Genomic DNA, 22,913 nt, shown 5'->3' with positions numbered 1-22,913 from the left:
AAACTTTGACAGGGCAAAATGTTCTGTGTGACACCCGATCTTATTTGTAAGGTGTTAGTGTGATTATTGGAGGCGATGTTTAGAGCTCAATGAGGTTGTGTTATCTTTGCTGCATTGTGCGGCCAGCCATGAATGTCACCTGGGTAAAATAACTAAAATGTTTAATATCGGTTCCAAGCTCTGCAATACTCATCCCTTTTCCACCGCTCTGATCCTGCATTGCTGAAAAGCAGGAAACTTCTCAAAACTAAAAAGAAAAAGCAACAAAAAAAAGTTTCTGGTTACAGCCTGTTCAGCTGCAGCGCCTTTAAGCTTCCGCACACGTGCGATTTATAAATAAAATGAACATCACATCATAATATTTTTAAAACAGAAAGGTAGACATAAGGTTGTCTTATGCACAGGATGATGGTGAATTACTTTAGCTGACAGTGTATGGTTGCCTAAACGTTGCAATCTGAAACCTTGGCAGCTATGAAGTCCGACCTAATCTGCCTCTGGCAGGGGCTCTAAAAGGGGTGAAATAACAAAGCAGCCTCATTAACAAATATATGGTCTTTCAATGACCTGTGAAGTACTTGGGTGCGGCTGGCAGCTCTGTGTGCACATGGGAAGCTGGGGAAGCTGTCACCTCTTAACCCTCTAAGGAAGGTGAGACACCAGACGGCAGCAGAGCAAAATATACTAGTATTTTCCCGTTTTTTATATATAAATACAGATAAAGGAAAACTTGTTTTCCGTCTGTATTTATATGTAAAAAGCCTTAAAAACAGAAAACCGGGAGCCCTAATCATATATTTGCTAATAACCTGATAAAGCAATAACACAAACTAAAACATTAAAAACCGCCACTTACGTGGCATCACGAAATGGTCCAAAAGAAAAGATCTTGGTGTCAAACAATGTACGTTTATCCTAAAGTGGAAAGGCAAATTATGATTTGAGTGACAAATTACCCCACTAAATTATTGCAGGCACAAGATCCGCATGAAGACATAAGGTTACCTGGTAGCTCTGTTAATGTACTATCCACACCAAACCAAGAAACTCTGCAGAGGCACGAACTGCGCACGCTGGGTGTCCCAAAAAAAAGACGTCAATGGCGGTGCCAATGGTAGTAAACACAGAAGAAACGCAGGCATTTACAAAGCCAGAAGAGCCCCAAAGCGCTGGGCCATAGCAAAGTTCAAAGCTTCTTTAACTAAGAGGTCATCCATAAAATTGGCCTGAGCTAACAATGCCTCTCCAGGCAAGATGTCCACTTTAAGAAAGTACCATGTTGCAGCATAGTGATAAACTATACACTTGCCAGAGAAATGCGAAAACATTTGAAAATAAGAATGGAAAATTCAAAAGAAGATTATCGCTTTGCATAAATCATTCTTATCATGAAAATAGAAAATTCAAAGAAAATTGCGTAACTTTCACGCTGCGTACATTATTTCCAAACAATGAATTTTTATATTGAAATTGAAGTCGTCTAGTCAAGACTGAAGAAAAAATATAGATGGCTCAATGTAAAGACTGCATATAATGATCAGACTGAATGCATGTTTCTTTCACGCTTAACTATTTTGTATTTGATGGGCAGTAATTCTGTTTGTTGCTGATTTTGAGAGGAGACACATTTACGAATCAGACACAAATCCTTTTTTCAAGAATATACGTCTGTTGAAACGATACAGAGACAATATTTTCTTTATTTGGGTTGACAACCATTCTTTGCTTGCTGAATTGTTACATTGCTTAAACTCTTTGCCTCTTGACCATGAATTTACATCACATTTGCAACAGACCCATTGACTTGCTGGATCTCACTATCACTGCCCATGAAGGAAAATTATCCACAAGGTTGTACACCAAACCAACTGCTCACAATGCTTTGATTCAGAACACGAGCCATCACCCTAGTAGTCTTAAAGATGGCCTCCCATTTGATCAATTTCTCCTCATCCGACTCAATTGTAAATTCAAGGATGACTACTTCCTTGAAGCTAACGTTTTGGCCCAGAATCTAGAGGCTTGGGTTTACCCCAGCAGGTTGATTAAGAGGTCCTTGATATTACCATATGGAGTTCCTATTAACCCCCAAGGCTAAGAAGAATATGGACAAAATTGTATGGGTTGCTACGTTTTATACACAGAGCAATGCTATTACCAGGATTGAGAGAAAACATTGACATTTTCAATGAACTACCCTTTGTTTTTCCTTTAAGAAAGGGAATAACCGTAGGGATCATTTGGCCTACTCTAATATTCCCAAAGCATCTTCTGATTTAGCCTCACTGTGGTGCCAGAATAAAGTTGTGGGCCTTTTTAAGTGCAGTACTTGTATAATGTGTAGATCGATCAACAATACTAAACCAGTTCTGGGCAGTTGCAAGAAAGGCCTCTTGTAGCTTCTTTTGTCACTGTAGCTTGAACAGCACGTCAGACTCTTACGGTCCACTTTGTCCTTGGTGCAAGAAGGAGTGGAGGTCTAGTCTCCTAGGCTCTTCTGAGGTCTCAGACAACAGGTTCAGTCCTCTTCTGATCTTCCACATGTCCAGTATGTTCTGAGGAGGGTACTGTGGGTGCCACATTTATACCTGTCACCAACTTGTCGATGGGGGAATTCCTGGCCCCCCCTAACCAATAGGGTAAAAGTTCACAGGGGTAACCCTACTCCCTTAAAAGGAGCATTTCATGTATGCCCAACAGAAAAGAATCCCACAGCACCGCTTTCTGAATAAATCCCAGATGGCAAAACATTTCTTTCCCTGTGCAACCGCTGTGTAGCCACAGAAATGAGCACTCCCTCTTTCCCTCTTTCTAAAAGTGCCTTTTCCTTAATATTTAGCACAAATTTGATTTTATAATTAAATAGTTTTTTTGAATAACTATTAAAAAGTCTTTGAAATATATTTATATCTGGTTCCTCACCAAAGTTATCATTTTGAAATGTAATAAGGTTACCCTTTAGTCTCTGTGATTGGAAGGAATACACACCACTAGCTAAATACTGGCTGAAAGGCACATTTGAGTTTGGCAAAAAAAAGACCAACTTTCTATAAGTTACATTTTCAGTTTTAGTAGCTTAAAATCTGACTTTGCCATTTAAGAGTATTTTAAATAGTTAAATCGAGTGGAAGAAGTTTTTTCCTATCTTTTCCCAAACTGAAGGTATAGCTTGTTAAGTGCTATAAGGTAACCCAGTGTTTTCCTATTGAACAGCTAGCCATACTACAAGGAAAAAAGCGTTAGTAGCCCTTTTAACTGTAAGAATATAGTTAACATTGAATATTTACATATCCTGCTTGTAAATGCCAGGCATGCTGCCTATGGATAGTAAGGCCTACTTCGCAGAAACTTATTATTATTTTAAAGGACTGTTTAGGCCTGTCAAAAGGGAATATTTTGACCGGTTGAATTGGCAGTTTGAAACAAAAACAGCAAGGCTACAATGGTAGCCCTGCAGTCATGTGTGTACTGTCACTTAAGTGGGTGCCGAATCCACTAATGGTATTTAACTTACAGATCCTAGGTGCACGTTTTACGATATACTAGGGATTTGTAGGTAAGTTAAATATGCCAATTAGGGTTCTACCAATGTCATCACGTTGAAACGAGGAGCACTGCACTTTACCACTTGTTGGCAGGGGTAACATGCACTAAGTTCTTCAGTCAGCAACATTAGGGCTCAGCAAAAAGGAAAAAAATCCAGGGTAACAGCAGAAAGGGCAAGTTTCCTACAGTGAACATTAAATTTTCCTACTTCCAATTTTGACACCTCAGATGATATCACCCGCCATAATAGCAGTTGCTGAATTGTATCAAACCCAATCGATCAAGACAGGAGAAATTTTGTGTCAGTGTTTGGTACCTTTATGCAAATTAACAGTTGCAGGTAACATATCATTTGTCATAACAGGAAATGTGACAGAGCAGGTAAAGTCAAGACATTGTGAGGGCAACATAACATTTTTTTTAAAAGCCCACATCTAATGACTTTCAGAAATGTTTATTCCATTTTTTGCCCTTTGAAATCCATACGTCGGACTTTAAGTATACCTATGGTATACACCCGTTACAACGCATCTTTTACTCCGCACTACCATTACAACGCGACTTTTACTCCGCATACCATTACAACGCATTGCGCTGGGGGGCGCTCTAGGATAGGGAATAAGTATAATTTACTATCCAACACCTTCCCTAGGGTCCACGGGGACTGGAGTTAGAATAGTAAATTATACTTACCACTATCCAGCACCTCAAAGCGCTATGCGTTGTAATGGTATGCGTTGTAAAAGTCGCGTTGTAACGGTATGCGGAGTAAAAGTATGCGGAGTAACGTCATACATCCATACCTATTGTTCTCTTTTCCATGATATTTTAAGAGAGGGTTGAGAAAATGCAATTGTCAAAGGGAGCTATTCAACATTACATTTACAGTGCTGCCTGTTGATAATGCTGCTGTGTTCTATTAATGTTGTCACACAAAATGCTTACATTAGTTTAACATTAATGTTCACATATGTTTCATTTGCATGTAATGTTGCTTAATCTGGCAAAGTATTAACTCATCAGATTTTTTTTAGAGGATCTTTTCACAAAATGTTTTGTCTCGTTCAATATACTGTTCAATATACAATATAGCTTGTCTCGATCTTCTCTCAGATTGTCATACAGAAATTACAGTTGTTTTTTCTGCTCCTTTAGGATTGTAAATACACGTGGAAAACTGCTGTGACGTCCCTGTCATGGAGGAAGTGGAAGCCCCAAATATTGGGGAAGTGACCTCCACTGAATTTCAGGGAGTCAAACAGGAGGTACGTTAAACGAATACCTATTTGTTGATGATCATTACTACATAAATGTGTTTATATAGTAGTGTTAGAGCAAATATTTCAGTATTGCTTACTACTTAAGGACATATACATCATTTCTTATGTCTTTCATGTGTCACATATAAGTTGGCAGATACGAGTGTCCAAATGTATATGTGCTCAGAAATTGTGCCTGACTAATAGCTAGTTTAAACACTTTTTGTATTTAATGCCAACAATTTGTATTTTATGGTTAGGAACAGCTACTCTCTTTGGGCTCTAAGTACGTTCATTTTATGCTAGGAACAACAACATACAGACTAATTTAGAACAAAGCTGTATGTCTATATTAGAATTCTGCTGAGATGTGCAGTGAAATACTCAAGAATAGAACTCTTTGTTAAACGTTCTCAATGAGTTTAATATTAATCAATTTCTGAAAGAAATTGTTTCTCCGAAGTTTATCTTGTATTGTCATGGTTTTCCATCAGCAGCAAATCAATAAATATAGCTTGATGTGTAAAGTTGGACACAGTAATAACTGATGGCCTTTTAATGTTTTGCATAGAACTCCTGTTAATTGATACTTTAAAACGTAAGTGCAGTCTTGCACCTTGTTTACTTTCTTGAGCAGTTTTGTGACATTCCACCTTGTGTAAACTTGGTAAATTTGACTAAACTAAAAGCAATAATGCATATCAGATAAGAATCTTAAAGCAGCCTACGTGCAAGTAAAAAGTATTAATTTCTAGAAATCGTGGCTATGTAGGCTAAGTATTCATGTGATAGGAATAATTCCTTAAAATGTATAACTACCATCATTTTATTTGTATGCTCACATATTTGTTTTTGTGAAGTAATTTGTTCTTACATTTTTGTAAACAAAATTCAGTGTTACATTTGAACATAAATCAACCATGCAGATGCTGTCCAAATCAGTTTAATACGTAGTTGTTTATAGCGTGCATTGTATGCTTGCATCTTTGCAACCTGCCTACTGTCTGGGCAGTAGAAGGAGGCAAGAGGGAAGAGGAAGAGGATGTGGGCTGTTGACAAGTCCCACCTCCGCCACCCCCACATGAAAAGGCATCATCCGGTCCTTAACCCCTTCAACGCTCATGACGAGCTCAGCTCGTCATGAGTTACGCCTGTCGTACGCTCATGACAAGCTGAGCACGTCATGAACCGTGGGTTTTCGCAAAAGTCAGCGCACAGCGGGAAAACGCGTAGCGCGCATGGTGTTAAACAAGAGCCCCACACCAGCCCATAATATGTCAGCCATGTGCCCCGGATCTTTCAGAACTTCTGGATGCTGCCTCTGCTATCATAAATCACCCTTTTGGCCTCCATGCCTTTACTCCAAGTTTTCTCAGATTGGACAGCAATAATTTCTCCATTCTTGTGCTATGTCCATTTGACCACCATTAGGCTCAGAGAGCAAATGTGCTGTTTTCATTTATATGTCTACGTCATATAGATGCTAATATGTATTACTGGGTTAGCGGCAACTCAGCCTCAAGTATTGTCTAAACGGTGTCCCTGCTGTCTACCCAGAATGTCTGTAAAATCCTACATCTAGGCAATGTATGTAATGTAGGATCTATCCTCCCTTTGCATTTCATTGAGAGATTATCCATTGCTAGACCCATTTTGTACAGCCTGCTTTTTGTTGGACTGGGGTTAGCCAAAGCCATTTGAGTTTACCAAAATTATATTATGTCATTCACATTTTTGTTCCACTTCCTCTAAAGCAAACAGCATTGGGCAGTGAGTCAGCCTACTTCAGCCACTGATTAACTTCACACTGAGTAACGGCAATCTGCTCCACAAAAAGTTTTTGCTTTTTGTTGATTTTTTTTTTTTAATATATATATTGGTGAGGGCCTGGCACCCCCTCAAAAATTAAGCTCTACAAAAACCAGGATAGAACAAGCAATGACAAAGCCAAAAGACTGGCGTTAACACCAGACCTATTGGATTTGCCAGTGCTAGTTGGAATATGCCTTATGAAGGATCTTGAGCTGGACCATCCTCATACTTGCTTTTATTGCCACCTCATTGTGCTTCAAGACTGCCCCCTCCCCCTCCATTATATGTCTTCATGCGACCTTACATACCGCTCCCATTTACTCCTAAAGGCAAGCAGTATGCCAGCTGTAGTATCTTGAAGAGGATTATGGGGCACCCCTAGTAAACCTCTATCCCAGAAATCTTCTTTCTATGGAAGTTACATCTGGAAGATTTGCCAAGTTAATTGTACTTGAATCAAGAACATGCCAAATCTTTGTATATTGATACTCTTGCATTCTTGAAAATTCCTATTTCTCCGTCAATTGAATGAATGTCTTAATTTCCCTGGTGTGTGCCATTTCATCAGGCTTGGAGATAGCAATAAGGTCCCATGGCTCTAACCCCTTCATTTCACTGCTGTTTTTTAATCAATGTTCCATTCCACAGCCTGTGTCAAGGCATTTTGCTGTCCTTTCACAGCAGAAGCCGTTTTTTGGCAACCCTCTGCAATAATTGTATACTTACTGATAGAGCATGTTCAGTGTAGAATGTGTGGTGAGCCTTCGGCCCAGTGCTGGTTCCTCATCTCTCTCTACAGTAACTTGAAGTATGTGTATTGATTTGCATATTGAATGTTTTGTAGGAATTTTATAAATGTGGGCAGTCAACTTTTTGAAAACAGCCGCCATACTCAATCATTCAGTCAATCAGGGGTTTGTAAAGTCCAGCTACTCACCCGTGAGGGTCTCAAGGCACTGCGGGGGCTGCTGATCCGTATGGGTGTGGTGGTTCATTCGAGGAGCCAGGTCCTGAGGTCCTTCCTGAACTGGGTCACCGATGCAAACTGCCTGAGAGGTAGGGTGTGCCAGGTCTTGGCAGCAAGGTAGGCGAAGGTTCTTCCTCCAGATCTGGCCTTGTAGATCCGTGGGACGAAGGCCAGGGTGAGATGGGGGAGCAGTGTTGTCTGGCGAGTGTGTGGAAAGCGAGGCAATTGCGATATTCTGGCCCTGCGTTGTGGCGGGCCTTGTTGGAGTGAGTGAGGAGCTCGAAGGTGAATCTCTTGTTGATAGGGAGCCAGTGGAGTTATTGGAGGTGATGTGTCATGTGGTGGGGGATGTCGAGGACTAGTTTGACTGCAGCGTTTAGGACATTCTGTAGCTTCCTGAGCTATTTCTGGGTGATGGTCGCATAAAGTGCATTGCCGTAGTCAAGTCTGCTGGTGATGAGTGTGTGGGTGACTGTCTTTCTGGATTCTGTGGGGAGCCATCTGAACGTCTTTCGAAGCAGGTGTAGAGTGTGAAAACAGGATGAGAATACTGCGTTGATTTGACGGTTCAATGAGAGCAAAGAGTCCAGTATGCTGCTGAGGTTGTGCGCGTGGTCTGTAGGGGTGGGAGACTTTCCTAGTGTGGCTGGCCACCAGGAGTCGTCCCAGTCTGAGGGGGTGGGTCCAAGGATGAGTACTTTGGTCTTGTTCGAGTTGAGCTTGAGGCAGCTGTTTTGCATCCAGGTGGCAACTGCCTACATTCCGTTGTGAAAGTTGATTCTGGCAGCTGTGGGTTTGTTGGTGAGGGAGATGATCAGCTGGGTGTCGTCTGTGTAGGAGACAATGTTGAGTCTGTGGCTTCTGACGATGGCTATGAGGGGAGCCACGTAGATGTTAAAGAGGGAGGGGCTCAGGGAGGGGCCCTGGGGCATTCAAGCTGATCTCTTTAGGTTCTGATAGGAAGAGGGGTAATCAGACTTGCTGTGTTCGGCCAGTTAGGAAGGAGTGGATCCAGTCCATTGCCTTGTTGTGGACGTTAGACCAGCTAGCTCTACAGTGCACCCCTGTATCTTACAGTGGTGTAGGTAGTCTCTGGCAACCACTGAACATGAAAACCCGATTCCTCAGGTATCATGGAAAACAGTACATTACGTTTCGCTCAGACACTTGTGCTTGTTTACTCTCACAAAATACACATGATGGCAACTAGGACATTTAAATAAGCATTTATTGGTCCAGTGACAGCCTTTTGTAAAACATATGTGCTGAGACAATCAGGAGACAGAAGCATACAAAAGAGATTGCTAGTAATAATAAAGTAAATAGTTGATACATTTATACCTTCGTGCTAATAAGATGAACAGAAGCAGTCAGATAAAAACAGTAGCACTTGCATATTCCTAAAATACGCGCACTAAGTAATTTTCCTAAATGAACCTAGCCTAGATCTGTATGTGTATATCTGTAACCAAGAAATCCCTAGGGAAGAACCAGCCCCCTCACCTGATGGTTGAGGATGAAGGACCCCGTCTCTGTTTCGAGGATGACACCCCGCAAAGTGTGTCAGACCGCTCTGTGTCAAAGATTCAGCATGCAGGACCATGTGCCGCTTAGAAGGAATTCTCCTCTAATTTGTAGGGGGAAATAAGGGTCTTTTATATTTAAGTGTTCACTCCAGGGTTTTTTCTAGAATCGATATGTTTTGAAAACAACCATATTTGTTTTGGAAACAATCATTAATGTTTTTTCAAACAAATGAAACAAATGAAATCATGCACAGCTAGCTATTGGCCAAGGATGAAACAAGTGGTGTAATAACTGCTTCTGGTCCCTTTCCCTCTTATTGTGGCCTGGGCACCGAAGCTCGGTTTCACATGTCTTTCATGCGGCAAAATTTATATATATAACAGTCAGTATTGGACTCCTTGTCTGATAATTGAACCCAGTATGAATAAAAATAGAATCCAAATAGTGATTGCTTCAAAAGATTGCTAATAGAAGAAATCGGATAATACAAAAAGAGTCTGTATTGTGAATATCGTCTGACATTCAAAAGTCCAGTTTATTAGAATACCATAGATAAGATCATTTAGTGAATGGAGTTTTTGTCTTATTCAGTGGACAAATGAGCTGCAGTATTTAAGGTACTGTGATAAGACCCTGTACGTATGTCCACGGCAGCTCCGGCAACCTACACCCGTCACGGTGGTGACGAAACGCGCGTTGGCTGTTTTCATTCCACATGACAAAGAACTGGGCTTTTATGTACATCACAGAATCCATCTTTTGTGAATAACATATTGGTTGTAGCATTGTTGAATCAAGAATTCTTCTTTTGTTAATTATTAGCAAATAAATTATTGCAACAAATGAATAAAATCTGTTCTCTCACATGATTCCTGTGACAGAAACCTTCTCTCATCAGTATGTTCTCTTGCTTTAAAGAATCACATATATACAAATTGTATATATGAATGGTTGGAGTGCCGGGGTTTCTCATTGCTTGTATGCTTTGATCTAAGGTAGCTGTCCCTGAGGTGGAAAGCCGGGGACTTTAGGCCAGGAATTCTTGCTAGATATTACTATTTTGGACTGCACAATTCACTTTGGGAGAATTAATTACTTTTAGCGATCGTCGACTTTTTATACCATATTTTAAAAACGAAATCATTTCCAATCCCTACTCATCGCTCTATTCTCCAAGAGGGCCCATTTGGGGCTTACCTGGACGCGTGATTTCCCTTGCGGGCGCCATCTTGGGTGAGTGAGGTCGGCGTGCTAGTCTTGCGCCTCTCACTTGACCCACCCTACAAAAGGATTCCACCTGCAAGCACTCCTTGACTAAGGTAGTTGTCCCTGAGGCGGAAAGCCGGGGACTTTAGGCCAGGAATTCTTGCTAGATATTACTATTTTGGACTGCACAATTCACTTTGGGAGAATTAATTACTTTTAGCGATCGTCGACTTTTTATACCATATTTTAAAAACAAAATCATTTCCAGGCCCTACTCTTCGCTCTATTCTCCAAGAGGGGCGAAGCCCCTCCAGGCTGCCGATTTGGGGCTTACCTGGACGCGTGATTTCCCTTGCGGGCGCCATCTTGGGTGAGTGAGGTCGGCGTGCTAGTCTTGCACCTCTCACTCGACTCACCCTACACAATGCAACACTAAAATCGTACGTGCAGCGGACGAGCGCAGCGGGCACGCCGATGGCGCGCCAGAGGCAAGCCCGTCTGCGCCCGTCCGCGCCAGACAGGGCCCAGTGCCCAGCACTCTCTCCATTAGTGCTGAACATCCAGCTGTGTACTCACGAGAGGCACTTATCCAACTTAGACACTCCCCTCAGTTGGGCTGCTTTCAAGACATCTCTATGATGGACTCCTCTACACACTGCCCGAAGTGCCCCTTTCAATTCGTGGGACCTGATTTTCATCCTTCTACATGGGCCCCAGTCAATATGGCCCTGCTTAACTGCCGCTCACTGCCCAAACATGCCCTGGAAATAAACATGCTGCTACAAGACTCATCACCTGGAAGTCCTGTTTCTTACGGAAACATGGCTATCAGTTGACTCTAACCCTGATGTTGTGCAAGCCTTGCCTCCTGGTTTCCTGATTCAGAGACTTGATAGACCATCAGGGAAGGGAGGTGGATTCGCCATAATTTACCAGGATCATCTTTTCTGCTGCCTTACCGATAGCCCAATCCTGGACTGTGAAAATGTCCTGTTTCTCATCCAAATTTCTCCTTCAAAATCCATTTTAGGCCTTCTTGTATATCGCCCTCCAGGCCCCTAAGGTCGCTTTCCCCATTCTCTTCTGGAGGCCGCCTTTGCTCTTGCTAGTACCTCCTCTAATTTCATGATTTTAGGTGATTTAAACCTGCATTTCGACAATCCCAATGATAAAATAACCTCAGAATTGTTACTTGATCTAGCAGCGTATCAACTCTATCTTTTAAGCAATCAATCTACCCACACTAAAGGCCACCTTCTCGATCCCCTATGCTCCAATATTTCCAACCTTGAAATGCAAAAACCGATCCCCCTCCCATGGACCGATCATTTTTTAATCTGTTTCCGCTGACATCTACCAGCTCTTCAACGGCCCAAATTACCTTCCACCACCCTTTAACGCCGTTGGTCGAAACTGGACACGGAAGAATGGAGGCAACTCCTGGAATGTTCCATTCCACCTCACAATTGAAGATTCTCTCGACATAGCCCTTCCCAAGACCCCCGTCCATACTTCCAGAGGGGAGCCTAAATCCCCTTGGTTCAACCATGAGCTACGCTTATTAAAAAAACTCAGCAAAAAACATGAAAGGGCCTGGAGGAAAGAATTTGCCCCACAAAAAAGAAAGAGTATAGCCGATCAATCCTCACTTATAAAAAGACCCTCAAATTCACCCAAGCAGCTTTCTTTGAGGAAAAAATCAGAACCTCCCCCAATCCATCTAAAGAAACCTTTTGCATTATAAACAAACTTTTAAAAAGTGGAGACCCTCCTCCCCCTATCAATCTCCTTAAGGACCGATGCAATGAATTTGCTGAATTCTTTAAGGTGAAAATTCAAAATATATTAAAATCCCTCCCTCCCCTTACAGGAGAAGTTTTCTCAGAACCTCTCCTCTGTACTCAGCCGCAACATGGATCAGGCTTAAACGTTTTTTCTCCTGCCACTGAGGAGAATCTCTTCCCCATCCTCTCCTCCGTCAAAAGCGGCTCTCCACTGGACCCAGCCCCATCTAACATCCTAAAATCAGTTACATCGACCATCCTTCCTCCTCTGGTCCAACTTATTAATACCTCTCTAACCCAAGGCACCGTGCCTTCTGGCTGGAAAAAGACAATTGTAAAACCCCTTTTAAAAAAGCCCCACCTCGACCCCACAGATTTGAGCAATTATCGGCCCATTTCCCTTCTACCCATAGTAAGTAAAACGGCTGAAAATCTTGTTAATAAGCAGCTATCAACTTATCTGGAACTTAACGGTTTACTTCACCCATCCCAAATAGGCTTTCTCCCAGGTCAGGGCACGGAAACCGCCATAATTGCGGTCGTGGAAGAGGCGAGAAATATCTTAGATTCAGGAGGATCAGTGACAGTGATCCTCCTGGATCTAAGCGCAGCTTTCGACGCCGTCAACCATTCTATCTTAATTCACAGACTTGGGGAACTAGGAATCTCGGGGTCTGCACTATCTTGGTTGGAATCTTTCCTTCACAATCGCTCCTTCCAAATTTGGGAGGGAACCTCTAAATCTCACTCCACCCCTGTATTTTGTGGTGTTCCCCAGGGCTCTGCCCTGAGCCCTACCCTTTTCAATGCTTATATGTACCCCCTTGAGAAAATAGTGTCCCCTCATGGAGTCAAGCTAGTGACGTACGCAGACAACATGCAGCTTGTAGTGTCTCTCAGCCACCATAATCGCCCTCCTGACAATCTTCATTCTTGCCTCCGTGACATCTCACTCTGGATGGATCGTTCCCATCTCAGGCTTAACGGTGAGAAAACGGAGATTATGGTGCTAGGTAACCCTTCCCACTTTGAGTCAAACATCCTGTGGCCTCCCTGTATGGGCCCAGCCTCGACCCCGAAATCCTCCATCAAAAGTCTGGGCATATGGCTAGACCATGACCTTACCTTTACCACTCAAGCTAGGAAATCAGCAGGTGCATGTTACGGCATTCTCAGGACCACTCGCAAAATCCTCGCCCTCCTTCCGCAAGACACTAGGAAGCTCATCATTCAGAGCATACTATTATCTAGACTTGACTACGGCAATGCTCTTCATCTCGGCGCCCCCAAAAAAGTCATTGCCAAACTACAGGGCGTACAAATTTCTGCAGCCAGTATCTTAACAGGCACCAACCGTAGGAGCTCTGCAAAACCTTCCCTGAGCTCACTACATTGGCTCCCTGTGCAGGAACGGGTCTACTTTAAAACGCTCTGTACGACTCATAAAATCCTCCATGATAAGGGCCCCCCCATTCTAAAACATCTGATTAGACATCATGAAAACCCAAGAAACCTGCTCTTCCCATCTTCACTTGGCACATGTACCTAAGATTTAAAAGGGCTCGATCAGGGGGTTGCCGTTTCTCTTATATCCCCCCCAAGGTATGGAACTCCCTTCCCTCCACTCTGCGCGCAGAACCCAACATTCTCACGTTCCGCAAGCTTCTGAAGACCTGGCTCTTCCCCTAACTCTCCTCCTTTCCTTCTACCTTGTCTCTAGCGCTGGGACGCTCAAGGGCAGCCATGCGCTTTATAAATCCTGCTTTCATTTCATTTCATTTGATCAAGTCACTGTTGTGTTTTGTGTCTAATGATACACTGGGTAGTGGGGTATCTTACCATGATTGGCACCTATTAGACTTTTGGTGTTTAAATACACCTATGTGATCTATCATTCAAATGTACCAGTGTCTGACAACTTTTCTTTGAAGTGTGACAGTTTGACCACCACTACCTTGTGTAGTCTTCACAGAATAATTGTACAATGCCTAAGGACATGTTTATGTATGTCAGGTACAGAGATTATGTTAGAATACCGAGAGACTGGTTTCGAAGAGACCAGAGCAAGCCACTAGGTAAAAGGTCACCTGTTTCTAATCTTTATTGTTGTGTGGATGGGACAATGTATGTAAAATGGGATATGCATGACAGGACTATCCTAAAGGACATGCAGAGGGTGGGAGTGAACCAGCTGGCTTACTTGGAGTGTTGCTTGTCTGGTGTCTTCTTGAGGGGTGCCAGAGTGTCGGTGCAGTTGGAGATCAATAGGTGAAGGTTTTCTAGCTGCGGTGTTGGCATCTGTTCATCTTGGCGGACTGGTCGTGCCGAGGAAGACCACAAGACGTTCCATCGGTGGCCTTGTTCCAGCTGTGACGGGGCAAGTGGTGGATTAGGACGGCGGTGTACTGTGGCGTGGCGAAGGCAAGATGTATGCAGTGGTCGTAGGGCCAGAGGAGTTCGGTGGTGTGGCTGTAGGGGATATTCCCGCTGGCAGGGAAAACTGGGTTGAGCGTGTGTCCGTCTGTATGGGTTGTTGCAGTCTCTAGCTGCTTGAGCCCGATGCTATCAAGGTTCTCTAGTAGGGAGGCAGTGTTCTGGTCACTGGGGTCGTCAAGGTGGTAGTTGAGGTCTACAATTAGGATGTACTCTGCAGATGCGAGAGCCTGGGGTACAATGAGGTCTACAATGGCGACGGTGAAGGGCAGGCAGGGGCTGCTGGGGCTTGCAGGTGAGGTTTTGGGGTTGGTCTGGATCTGGAAGTAGAGGTGTTCCATGGTTGTCGTTGAGTCATTTGAGTGTGTAGTCAGTCAGAGGGTGTTCTTGTCGATGATGGCGATGCCTCCTGGCCAGTCGGCACAGTCCTTGTAAGTGATCCTGTAGCCATCGGGGATGGCGATGTCCGTTGTAGAACTGGCATGGGTCCAGGTTTCTGTGAAGAAGGCGATGTCAGGAGAGGTAGCGTCAAGGAGGTACCATATTTCTGTGGCGTGTTTCTGGAGGGATCACATGTTGAGTAGGATGCAGTTGCGTCGTTGGTTGGCTGAGTTGCAAAAAGAGCTGGCGAGTTGGCGTGGGTGAAAGTGTGACTGCAGTTGGCGAAGGGTTCATGGGTCTCTTTAGGCGATGCTAGGTGGCAATTGGTGTGGCTTTCTGAGTTGAAGGTGAGTGTTGCGTGCCATGTCTATCGGTGTGGATATGGCATCCTATATATCCAATATTTTTAAAGGGACTGTGAGGACCATAGCTCCCTCTTTCGTGTTGTATACTTGCTGGCACCGAAATAAATGGAATGTTTTAAATTTGCTTTGGCTCCAAGCAGGTACTGGAGTCATAGTTAGATTTAATGAGTTTAGTCTCTTTTAAGCAGGGGTGGGCAGGTATCTAGTTGGAAAGTTGCCTAGTGCACTAGGTATGTACTGTCTATCTTTCTTTGAGCGAGTGAACTGAAAAGTACTCACTAGGACGTTAGTTGTAGTTAATCAAAAATAATGTGAGAAACCACTTTGAAAGAGAATATGAAATACAATTTTAAAATTAAAACATTAAATGTAAGAAGAAAATTAACAAATAAAAATAATGGATAAAGATCCAAGGATCTATTTAGTTTACATTTCATTAGAGGTATGGGGCCTATTGCTTCATTGTGAAAGGAAAGTACAAGAAAAAGTTATTCCTGGCAACTCTCTTATGTTGAGGAGGGGCAGCATGCGTATAGAAAGAATGACCTTTGTTGGTTCTAATAGAGAGCCCTCGTGAGTGTGGGTTGGAGGATGTTAGAATTGGGGGTCTCTGGTTGGCGCAGGTAGGTACTTGTGCCAAGCAGGGACCCTCTCCTCTATTCAGGGCAAGGGAATTACCCTCTTAAAATAACCCCTGCTCACCCTATAGGCGGTGTGGCGCGAGCAGTTAAGGCTAGTTCAGAGGCGATGAAAGTTAAGCATATGTGACTACATACAGTAACCCAGTGACAACACTACAAATGGACACCACACAAGGTTTTGTATCAAAAATAAGTTATACTTTATATAGAGTTACCACAAGACCAATAAACGACAAAAAAGAATCCACAGTACTATCAAATTTCAAGAGTTCTGGTTAAAACTGTGTAAATCAAAGTTCTGTGCGAGTCTGTAGCCTTGTCCGGCTACAGCGTGCTGAAAGAACACAAAGTCTAACAAATCCACCGGACCTCGGCGGTCCGCGCCCACTCAAATGTCGACAGACTCAAACACAGTACCTTTTCCTTGGGGCGTCTGGCTCGGATGTGCGAGCCGGTTCCGGTGATCGCCGCGGTGTAGGAAAAGAAAGCTTTTCAGGTCATGGTGTCCCTTCCGTCGCGGAGCAGGCTACGGCTCGTTGACGGCGTCGGTTAGCTCAGAGCTTGCATTGTTCGGGGCGGACGTTGCTCGTTGCGGTGCCTCGTTGCGGTGCCTCCAGATTTACGGTGCCGTTCAAGCCGGAGTTCGGGAGCTGGCTTCGGTCAGTCCGGACAGCGGTGCGAATCGGGCGGTGCGTCACGAAGTGTGCGAGGCGGTGCCTAACTCCGGTGCGGTCACAGGACTCGAAGTCAGCAGCAGTGACCACGTCGGTCAGACCAGTTCGATTCGGTGTAGCGAGGTGTTGCGGTGCGCTTCCAGTTGCAGTGCAGGCTACGACTCGTTGACTGCGTCGAGACGGAGTCGATGAGCGCAGAGCTTGTGTTGTTCTAGGCGGACGTTGCTCAGTGCGGTGCCAACAAGACATCGGGCCGGTCGTGAGAGTCGGTCACAGCTCCCTGCCTCTGTAGCCACTGGAATAGTAGCAATTCACAAAGGCTGGTGAAGTCCACTGGTCCTGGGACTTCGGTCAGGGGGCAAGCTCTCTTCCAAGCCCTTGGAGATCTTTTTAGCACAATTTGAAAAGCAGAGGTAAAATCCACAAAGTCCTTTCTCCTCTCTAGGCAGCCAGGCAACCACTGCAGGCCAATCCCCCAAGCAGCACTTCAGCTTGGGAATAGTCTCGCCTCAGTTTCTTCAGGTTCTTTCTCCTCAGCAGAGGTTTCTTCTTGTCAGTTCCAGGAGTGATCTAATTTCAATTCCAAAATCCTTTGTTCTCTGAAGGGAGAGGGGCCTGTGCCCAGTTCAAGCAAGTTCTGAAGCACTCTGTTTACCAGACTTCTCCTTTCCTTACACAGCACAGGGCAGGCACATCAGACTCCCCACAGGAGGTGGAGCCAGCATTGTGGAAGGCAAGTACAGGCCAGGAGCACTTTGTTGACAGTCTTCCTTCTCTTCTTTTAGTGTGTAGGGCAGAGACATCAGACACACCACAGGGGGCGGAGCCAGCATTGTAGAGGGAAGGCCCAGCCCTATTCAGGTCCCAGGTGCAACTCCTCCCTCCCAACTTGAATGCAGATCTCCCTATTCACCACCGGGCAGCCCCAGCCTGTCTCCTGGAATTCCCCAGTCCTGTCACACACAAACCCAGACAAGGAATCCACAACCTAGCTGAGACAGGCTCAAATGGTTAGGCAAGCAAATACCTACTTTCTAAAAGTGGTATGTGCAAACACAGAATATTAAAATTAACTTTACTAAAATATGTATTTTATTATTCTGAGTCCAGGCATACTAAACTAGAATTTCTACCATGTTCTCTGAGTCTGCAAGGATTATAAACATGTAACAATCCAGCAGCCCATTCTATCCAATGGGGAACAGGTAGCCTTGCAATAGTGAAAAACGAAAATGGCTGTAATTCACTATCCGGACATGCCACACACATCCGGGCTTGCACCCTGCCCATGGGCTTACAATAGGGGTGACTAATATGAAGACAAGGGAAGGTTTAGGGACTAGCAAGTGGGTGCACTTGCCCAGTCAGCATGACAGTACCAGACTGCACGCAGGCTCTGCTATGGCAGACCTTAGACACATTTCACAGGGCTGCTTCTGTGGGTGGCACAACCAGTGCTGCAAGCCCACTAACAGCATTTGGATTTACATGCCCTGGGCACACTCAGTGCACTGTACTAGGGTCTGACATGTAAACCAAATATCCAATCACGGAACCACTAATCAATACATTAATTTACAGTAGGGAGCACTCGCACTGTGGCACTGGACAGAAGTGGCACAGTGCCCAAAGCATCTAACACCAGAAAAACACATGAGGCAACAGCAAAAATGAAAGGGAGACCCAAGCCAATGGTGCCAGGTCTAACAGGGGAGAACACGAACAGTGTCATGTATGTCCCATCTTGAGTATGGTATCCGATTTATGCCTTTTAGAGTTTGCTGTGTATTTAAAGGGCTCAGTTAATGTAAATGAGAAAAGTACAACATACACATAATACATTATACGTAACCAATTCTGGTTTGTGAAAAGTTTTTTTCCCTTGTACAGAATTGGTGTACAGTACTTTAGTCATTCTTCATAACAGTCAGTTATATAGTTCGGCGTCTTTGTTCAGTCCCTAGTTGAAAATGTCATATCTGATGATCAAGGAACTTTCACTTTTTGGTAATCTCAATTCCACGTTGCTCGTACGAGGATGTATTAATTTCTCCAGTTCACAGAAGGTGAATGTTCAATGGTGAGGATGTTGTGTATCGAAGTGTTCCACTAAGATAGTTTCTGGTGTGTCTTGTTTATACAAGTATAAAGAGAATCCTTGGAAAAAGCAATTCACTCACTCCTACTAATAGTAATCACTGGTCATAAACTAATTTATACCGTTCACAGACTTTTTTTATTAAAAAAACACACATAAATAGATAAAACAGAATGCATTACATAATACATTTTGTTGTTCATAAAAAGGATAACATTTCATATAGTAAATAAAAAACAAAGTTGCAAAATAATTCATCAATGTATACAGATAAAACCGCACAAAGAATAACACATTTTAAGGTGTCAACAGATCCTAACCACGTTTGTCACCACTTAATCTAAGGAAAATAATACAACTCCTATGAATCAAAAGCACAACCCCAAAGAATCAAGAACAACCATTTCTGATACTAATTGCAAGATTCAAAAAGCCCTTATAATGTTTTTAGGACAGATCTCTTTTCACAATTAACCTTATACCAGAGATTTACTGGGCTTGAATTCTAAAAACAAAAGAAAGCGTTGACGCGTTTCGGTGTCACTGCCTTTGGATACCGGCACACCTTCCTCAGGACAATTTCAAAGTCCCTTGGGGTTACAATCATGTATCCTTCCTTAAAGTTAAAAAGGTCTATTTCTTTTTGAATCAGAAAGGCACCAAATCCACGTTGGACTGTGTCCTACATCAATGTCTTTGGAATATACGTGGTCGTAAAGGGAGAGTCCCTTGCCTTTACTTCTGTTTAGGTTTGTATGATCGCCCTGACCGTATGGTAAAACACCCTCTGGATACCGGAGCTTCACCTTGTGTATGGAGGCCCCTGTAGATATAGGGGATAGCCTCTTCCCCGTGGTATTCTTTCCTTTTTAATTTCCCAAACACCTTTTGATAGCGGTGAGTGGCTTCATAGGAGAGATGCCTGATCTTTGCACTGATCTGCTCTCGAGCGGCCACGGGTACATCTGCTCCTGTATACTTCTCTGTGTCTTGTTTATACTGCAGAAGTGTTCATGTATTCTCCGTTTCAGCGGTCTGATGGTACTACCAATGTCGTTTTCGTTGCATGGGAAGGTTGTATATAGAAATAGATCACATGGGTGCTCTGCGAATGGTTGAAGAACTTGATATTGCAGTGGAGACCATTTATTGTCAGTTCTTGGGTTTTGGTTAGTCCCAGTTTACATATAGATTAGTTCTTACATGTGTAGATACCCTTCGATTTACTCAATAAGCTTCCCATTTCTTTTCTCTCTTGATAGAAGGATGGACGTATTTTTTTCCTCAATGTGGGTGCCCTTTTGGAACTGAGTTGTAGGAAGGATTTAACATTCTCCTGTATTGTTGGGGTATTGGTGACCAATGTTTAATAAGGATTTTGCAAAAGTGTTGGTGACTGTTACGGTATTTTGTGATAAGACAAATGGCTGGTTTGCTCTTAATTTGTCTAGTGTCTTTGAGGAGTTAATCACGATTTACTGATGCAATTTCGTTCTGTGTTTTTTCAAGGGTTATGAGCTTGTATCCTCTTTGGCTGAGTTGTCATGTGAGTTCCATTGATTTCAGTTGGTAATCTTCTTGTTTGCTGCAGTTTCTCTAGCCAGTCTATATTTGCTATTTGGAATATTGATAATAGTGTTATGGGGGTGGCAGCTTGTGGCGTGAAGAATTTGGTTGGCCACAGTTAGCTTTCTGTGGATTTTTGTTTGTAGTTTAATATTTTCAATATATAGAGTGAGGTCCAAAATTCGATTTCTTTTCTTGGAAATTGTGTTGGTTACTGTGATACCCCATTTGTGTGTAGAGAAGCTGTTACTTGTTTCAGCAGAGTTGATGAGCCTTGCCAGATTACAGGACTATCGTCTATATATGTGCCCCGGAAGACAATGTTACTGCTGAGGTCCTCATATTGTTCATTCCATAGATAATGCTTTACTACCTCTCCATAAGAAGGCAAGTGTAGGGCGTGGCGAATCAGGCCCCCATCACGGCCTTTGTTGCCGCAAATAGATGTAACAGTTAAAATTAAAAAAGTGTTTTTCAGACGAAATTCAGGTATTTCCTTGATCATCGCCTTTCTCTTCAGGAAGTGTACTGTATCTTGTGTCCAGGGATTTTGTTACAGCTTCTAGACCATCATGGTGCTTTATTGATGTGTACAAACTGAGTACGTAGTCCGGTTGCCAGTCACTGTTATCCAATTTTTTGAGGATTTCTTTCTTGTCTCTGATGTAGTTGGGTAGGTCATCCATGAATGGTTGTAGCTCCCCATCTATGTATTCTCTCAGATTGGTACAGAGTCTATCATGGCAATGATTGGTCTGCTTTTAGTTTGGGTACCTGGTTTATGTAGCTTTGTCAGTATGTACAGTGTGTGCCTTACAGGGTGTTTGATATATAGATATTGTTTTTATACCATGGTGATGAGACCTTCGTTGTACCATCTATTGAGATGCTCCACCAGTTTTTTGTGTGTTTCCTTTGCTGGGTTATTTTCTAATTTGGGATAGCAGATGTCTTTACGTTAGCAAATGATTTTTTCAGGTAATCAGCTTTTTTAAGGATAACCACGTTGCTGCCTTTATCCGCTTCCTTTATTATTATGTTCTTATACTGGTGAAGCTCCTGCAGTGCCTGTCTCTGTGGTTTATGTTCGACAGGAGATATTTGCTTTTGGACATGTACTTTTTGTGGTCTTTGTTGAGATCACGTAGTACTGCTGCATGAAAATGATCAATAGAATTGCCTGGAGGTAATATTCGTGTAAAGTAGATTTCAGAGAGAGTTTGCTTATGTTGGTGTGTGATATGTCAATTCCATCATTCAAATGCTGTTTCTGTAATTGAACTGGTTTGATTTGCACTGTCATCTTCTGAGAGGTTGGTAAGTAAGTTTTAAATTCTCGGACAGTAAGGTCACTGGTTATAGGTTGTACCGTGCTAGGTTGTCTTGTGTGCTTTGTCAGCGCAGAAAGATTGAAGTTTCAGTCTCTGGATGAACTTGTACAAGTCAATTTTGGTTTGGACCAGATGCCACTTGGCAGTGGGGCAGAAGGATAGGCCTTTGTTTACTCTTTATATATGTGTCATATTTAATTATTTGGTTGAGAAATTGACTACTACTTGGTTGTTGGTGTTTTGTCTTTGGATTGTTCCTTCTTGCCCTTGTCTGTACTCCTGATGTTTTTGGTTCTTGGGTTCTTGTACTTTGCGGTCGTGATCTGCTGTCTTGTGCGTTCCCTAATCTGTGTTTGTGTACCTCCTTGTGAAAATGTACTCCTGCGCATTTGGTTGATGGGATCTCCTCTTCCTCCAGTTATTCAATTTCTGAAGTGCTTGCGCAGCCTGTTGGTATGCTTCCTGTTTCGATGTTATTGTATTTTTTCACAAAGGTGTACACCCTTCCCATTTGGTAATCTGTTTGATTACGTCTGAATTGTCTGTTTTCTCTTTTCATAATGTCCTCTTGGTATTCATCAATTATTTGGGATTTCATAATTTTTTGGGGTCATGTCTCCCCAGTTTGCATTATCTATTCGATTAAAGTATCCACTTCCCCCTTGTGTTTGTTAAATTCTACCTGCGCTATATCTATTGTAGCCCGCCGTACCAGGCAGTATCAGCCATTAACCCCTTCCATGCTCATGACGAGCTGAGCTCGTCATGAGGCACAGTGGAGCTGTGCTGATGACGAGCTGAGCTCGTCGTGAAACTATGTAAATCTGAAGCCTTCAGCACCGGAGGGGAAAATGTGCAGCAGCGACGAGGGCCTTTAACAACTGATCGTGTCTTTAGTGGCTGGTATAGCCCAGCTATTAGAACCGGCTATTATAACATTTCTCCACTAGAGAGCAGAATGTTCTAACAAATATAACAAAGGCATCAGTGAGCCTGAGGGGATTTAAATTCCTTACAACTCTCTGAGGCGTTTGTTCGCAGCAACAGCTGCGAACCACAAATATTGGAATGTTGGAGCTCCGGGCTTTTACCAGCCATTAGAAGCCCAAAGGACGCTATTGTCTTCAATGGAGTTCCCAACATTCCAGTGTTTTAATAATTGTTTAATCATGTTGTTCGAATTAGCATGAAATGAAATGAAATAAATTTGTACTTGTAAAGCGCACTTATACCCCAACCGGGGTATCCTGGCTTTGTACGCATACCACTGTGGAACCCTTCCTGGCTTTTCCCTGTGAAATGTCCACTCCTGGGCACCCCCAA

General features: G+C 43.2%; 1 protein-coding gene across 3 annotated transcripts in view; it reads left to right on the top strand.

The window, feature by feature from the left end:
* HDX (highly divergent homeobox) overlaps window positions 1-22,913 on the top strand; it is a 249,858-nt gene that overhangs the window by 18,025 nt on the left and 208,920 nt on the right. For all 3 annotated transcript variants that reach the window (XM_086918767.1, XM_086918768.1, XM_086918769.1), the window contains one exon: window positions 4,702-4,811. In XM_086918767.1, the coding sequence (XP_086774893.1) occupies window positions 4,743-4,811 (69 nt within the window). In that variant the 5' untranslated portion in view covers window positions 4,702-4,742. The remainder of the gene's footprint in view (window positions 1-4,701; window positions 4,812-22,913) is intronic.

The sequence above is a fragment of the Lissotriton vulgaris genome, chromosome 4_1, assembly GCF_964263255.1.
Source record: "Lissotriton vulgaris chromosome 4_1, aLisVul1.2, whole genome shotgun sequence".
In the NCBI taxonomy this organism is placed as follows: Eukaryota; Metazoa; Chordata; class Amphibia; order Caudata; family Salamandridae; genus Lissotriton; species Lissotriton vulgaris.
The sequence above is the reverse complement of the archived record's forward strand: the minus strand, read 5'-3'. Positions and strand labels throughout refer to the sequence as shown.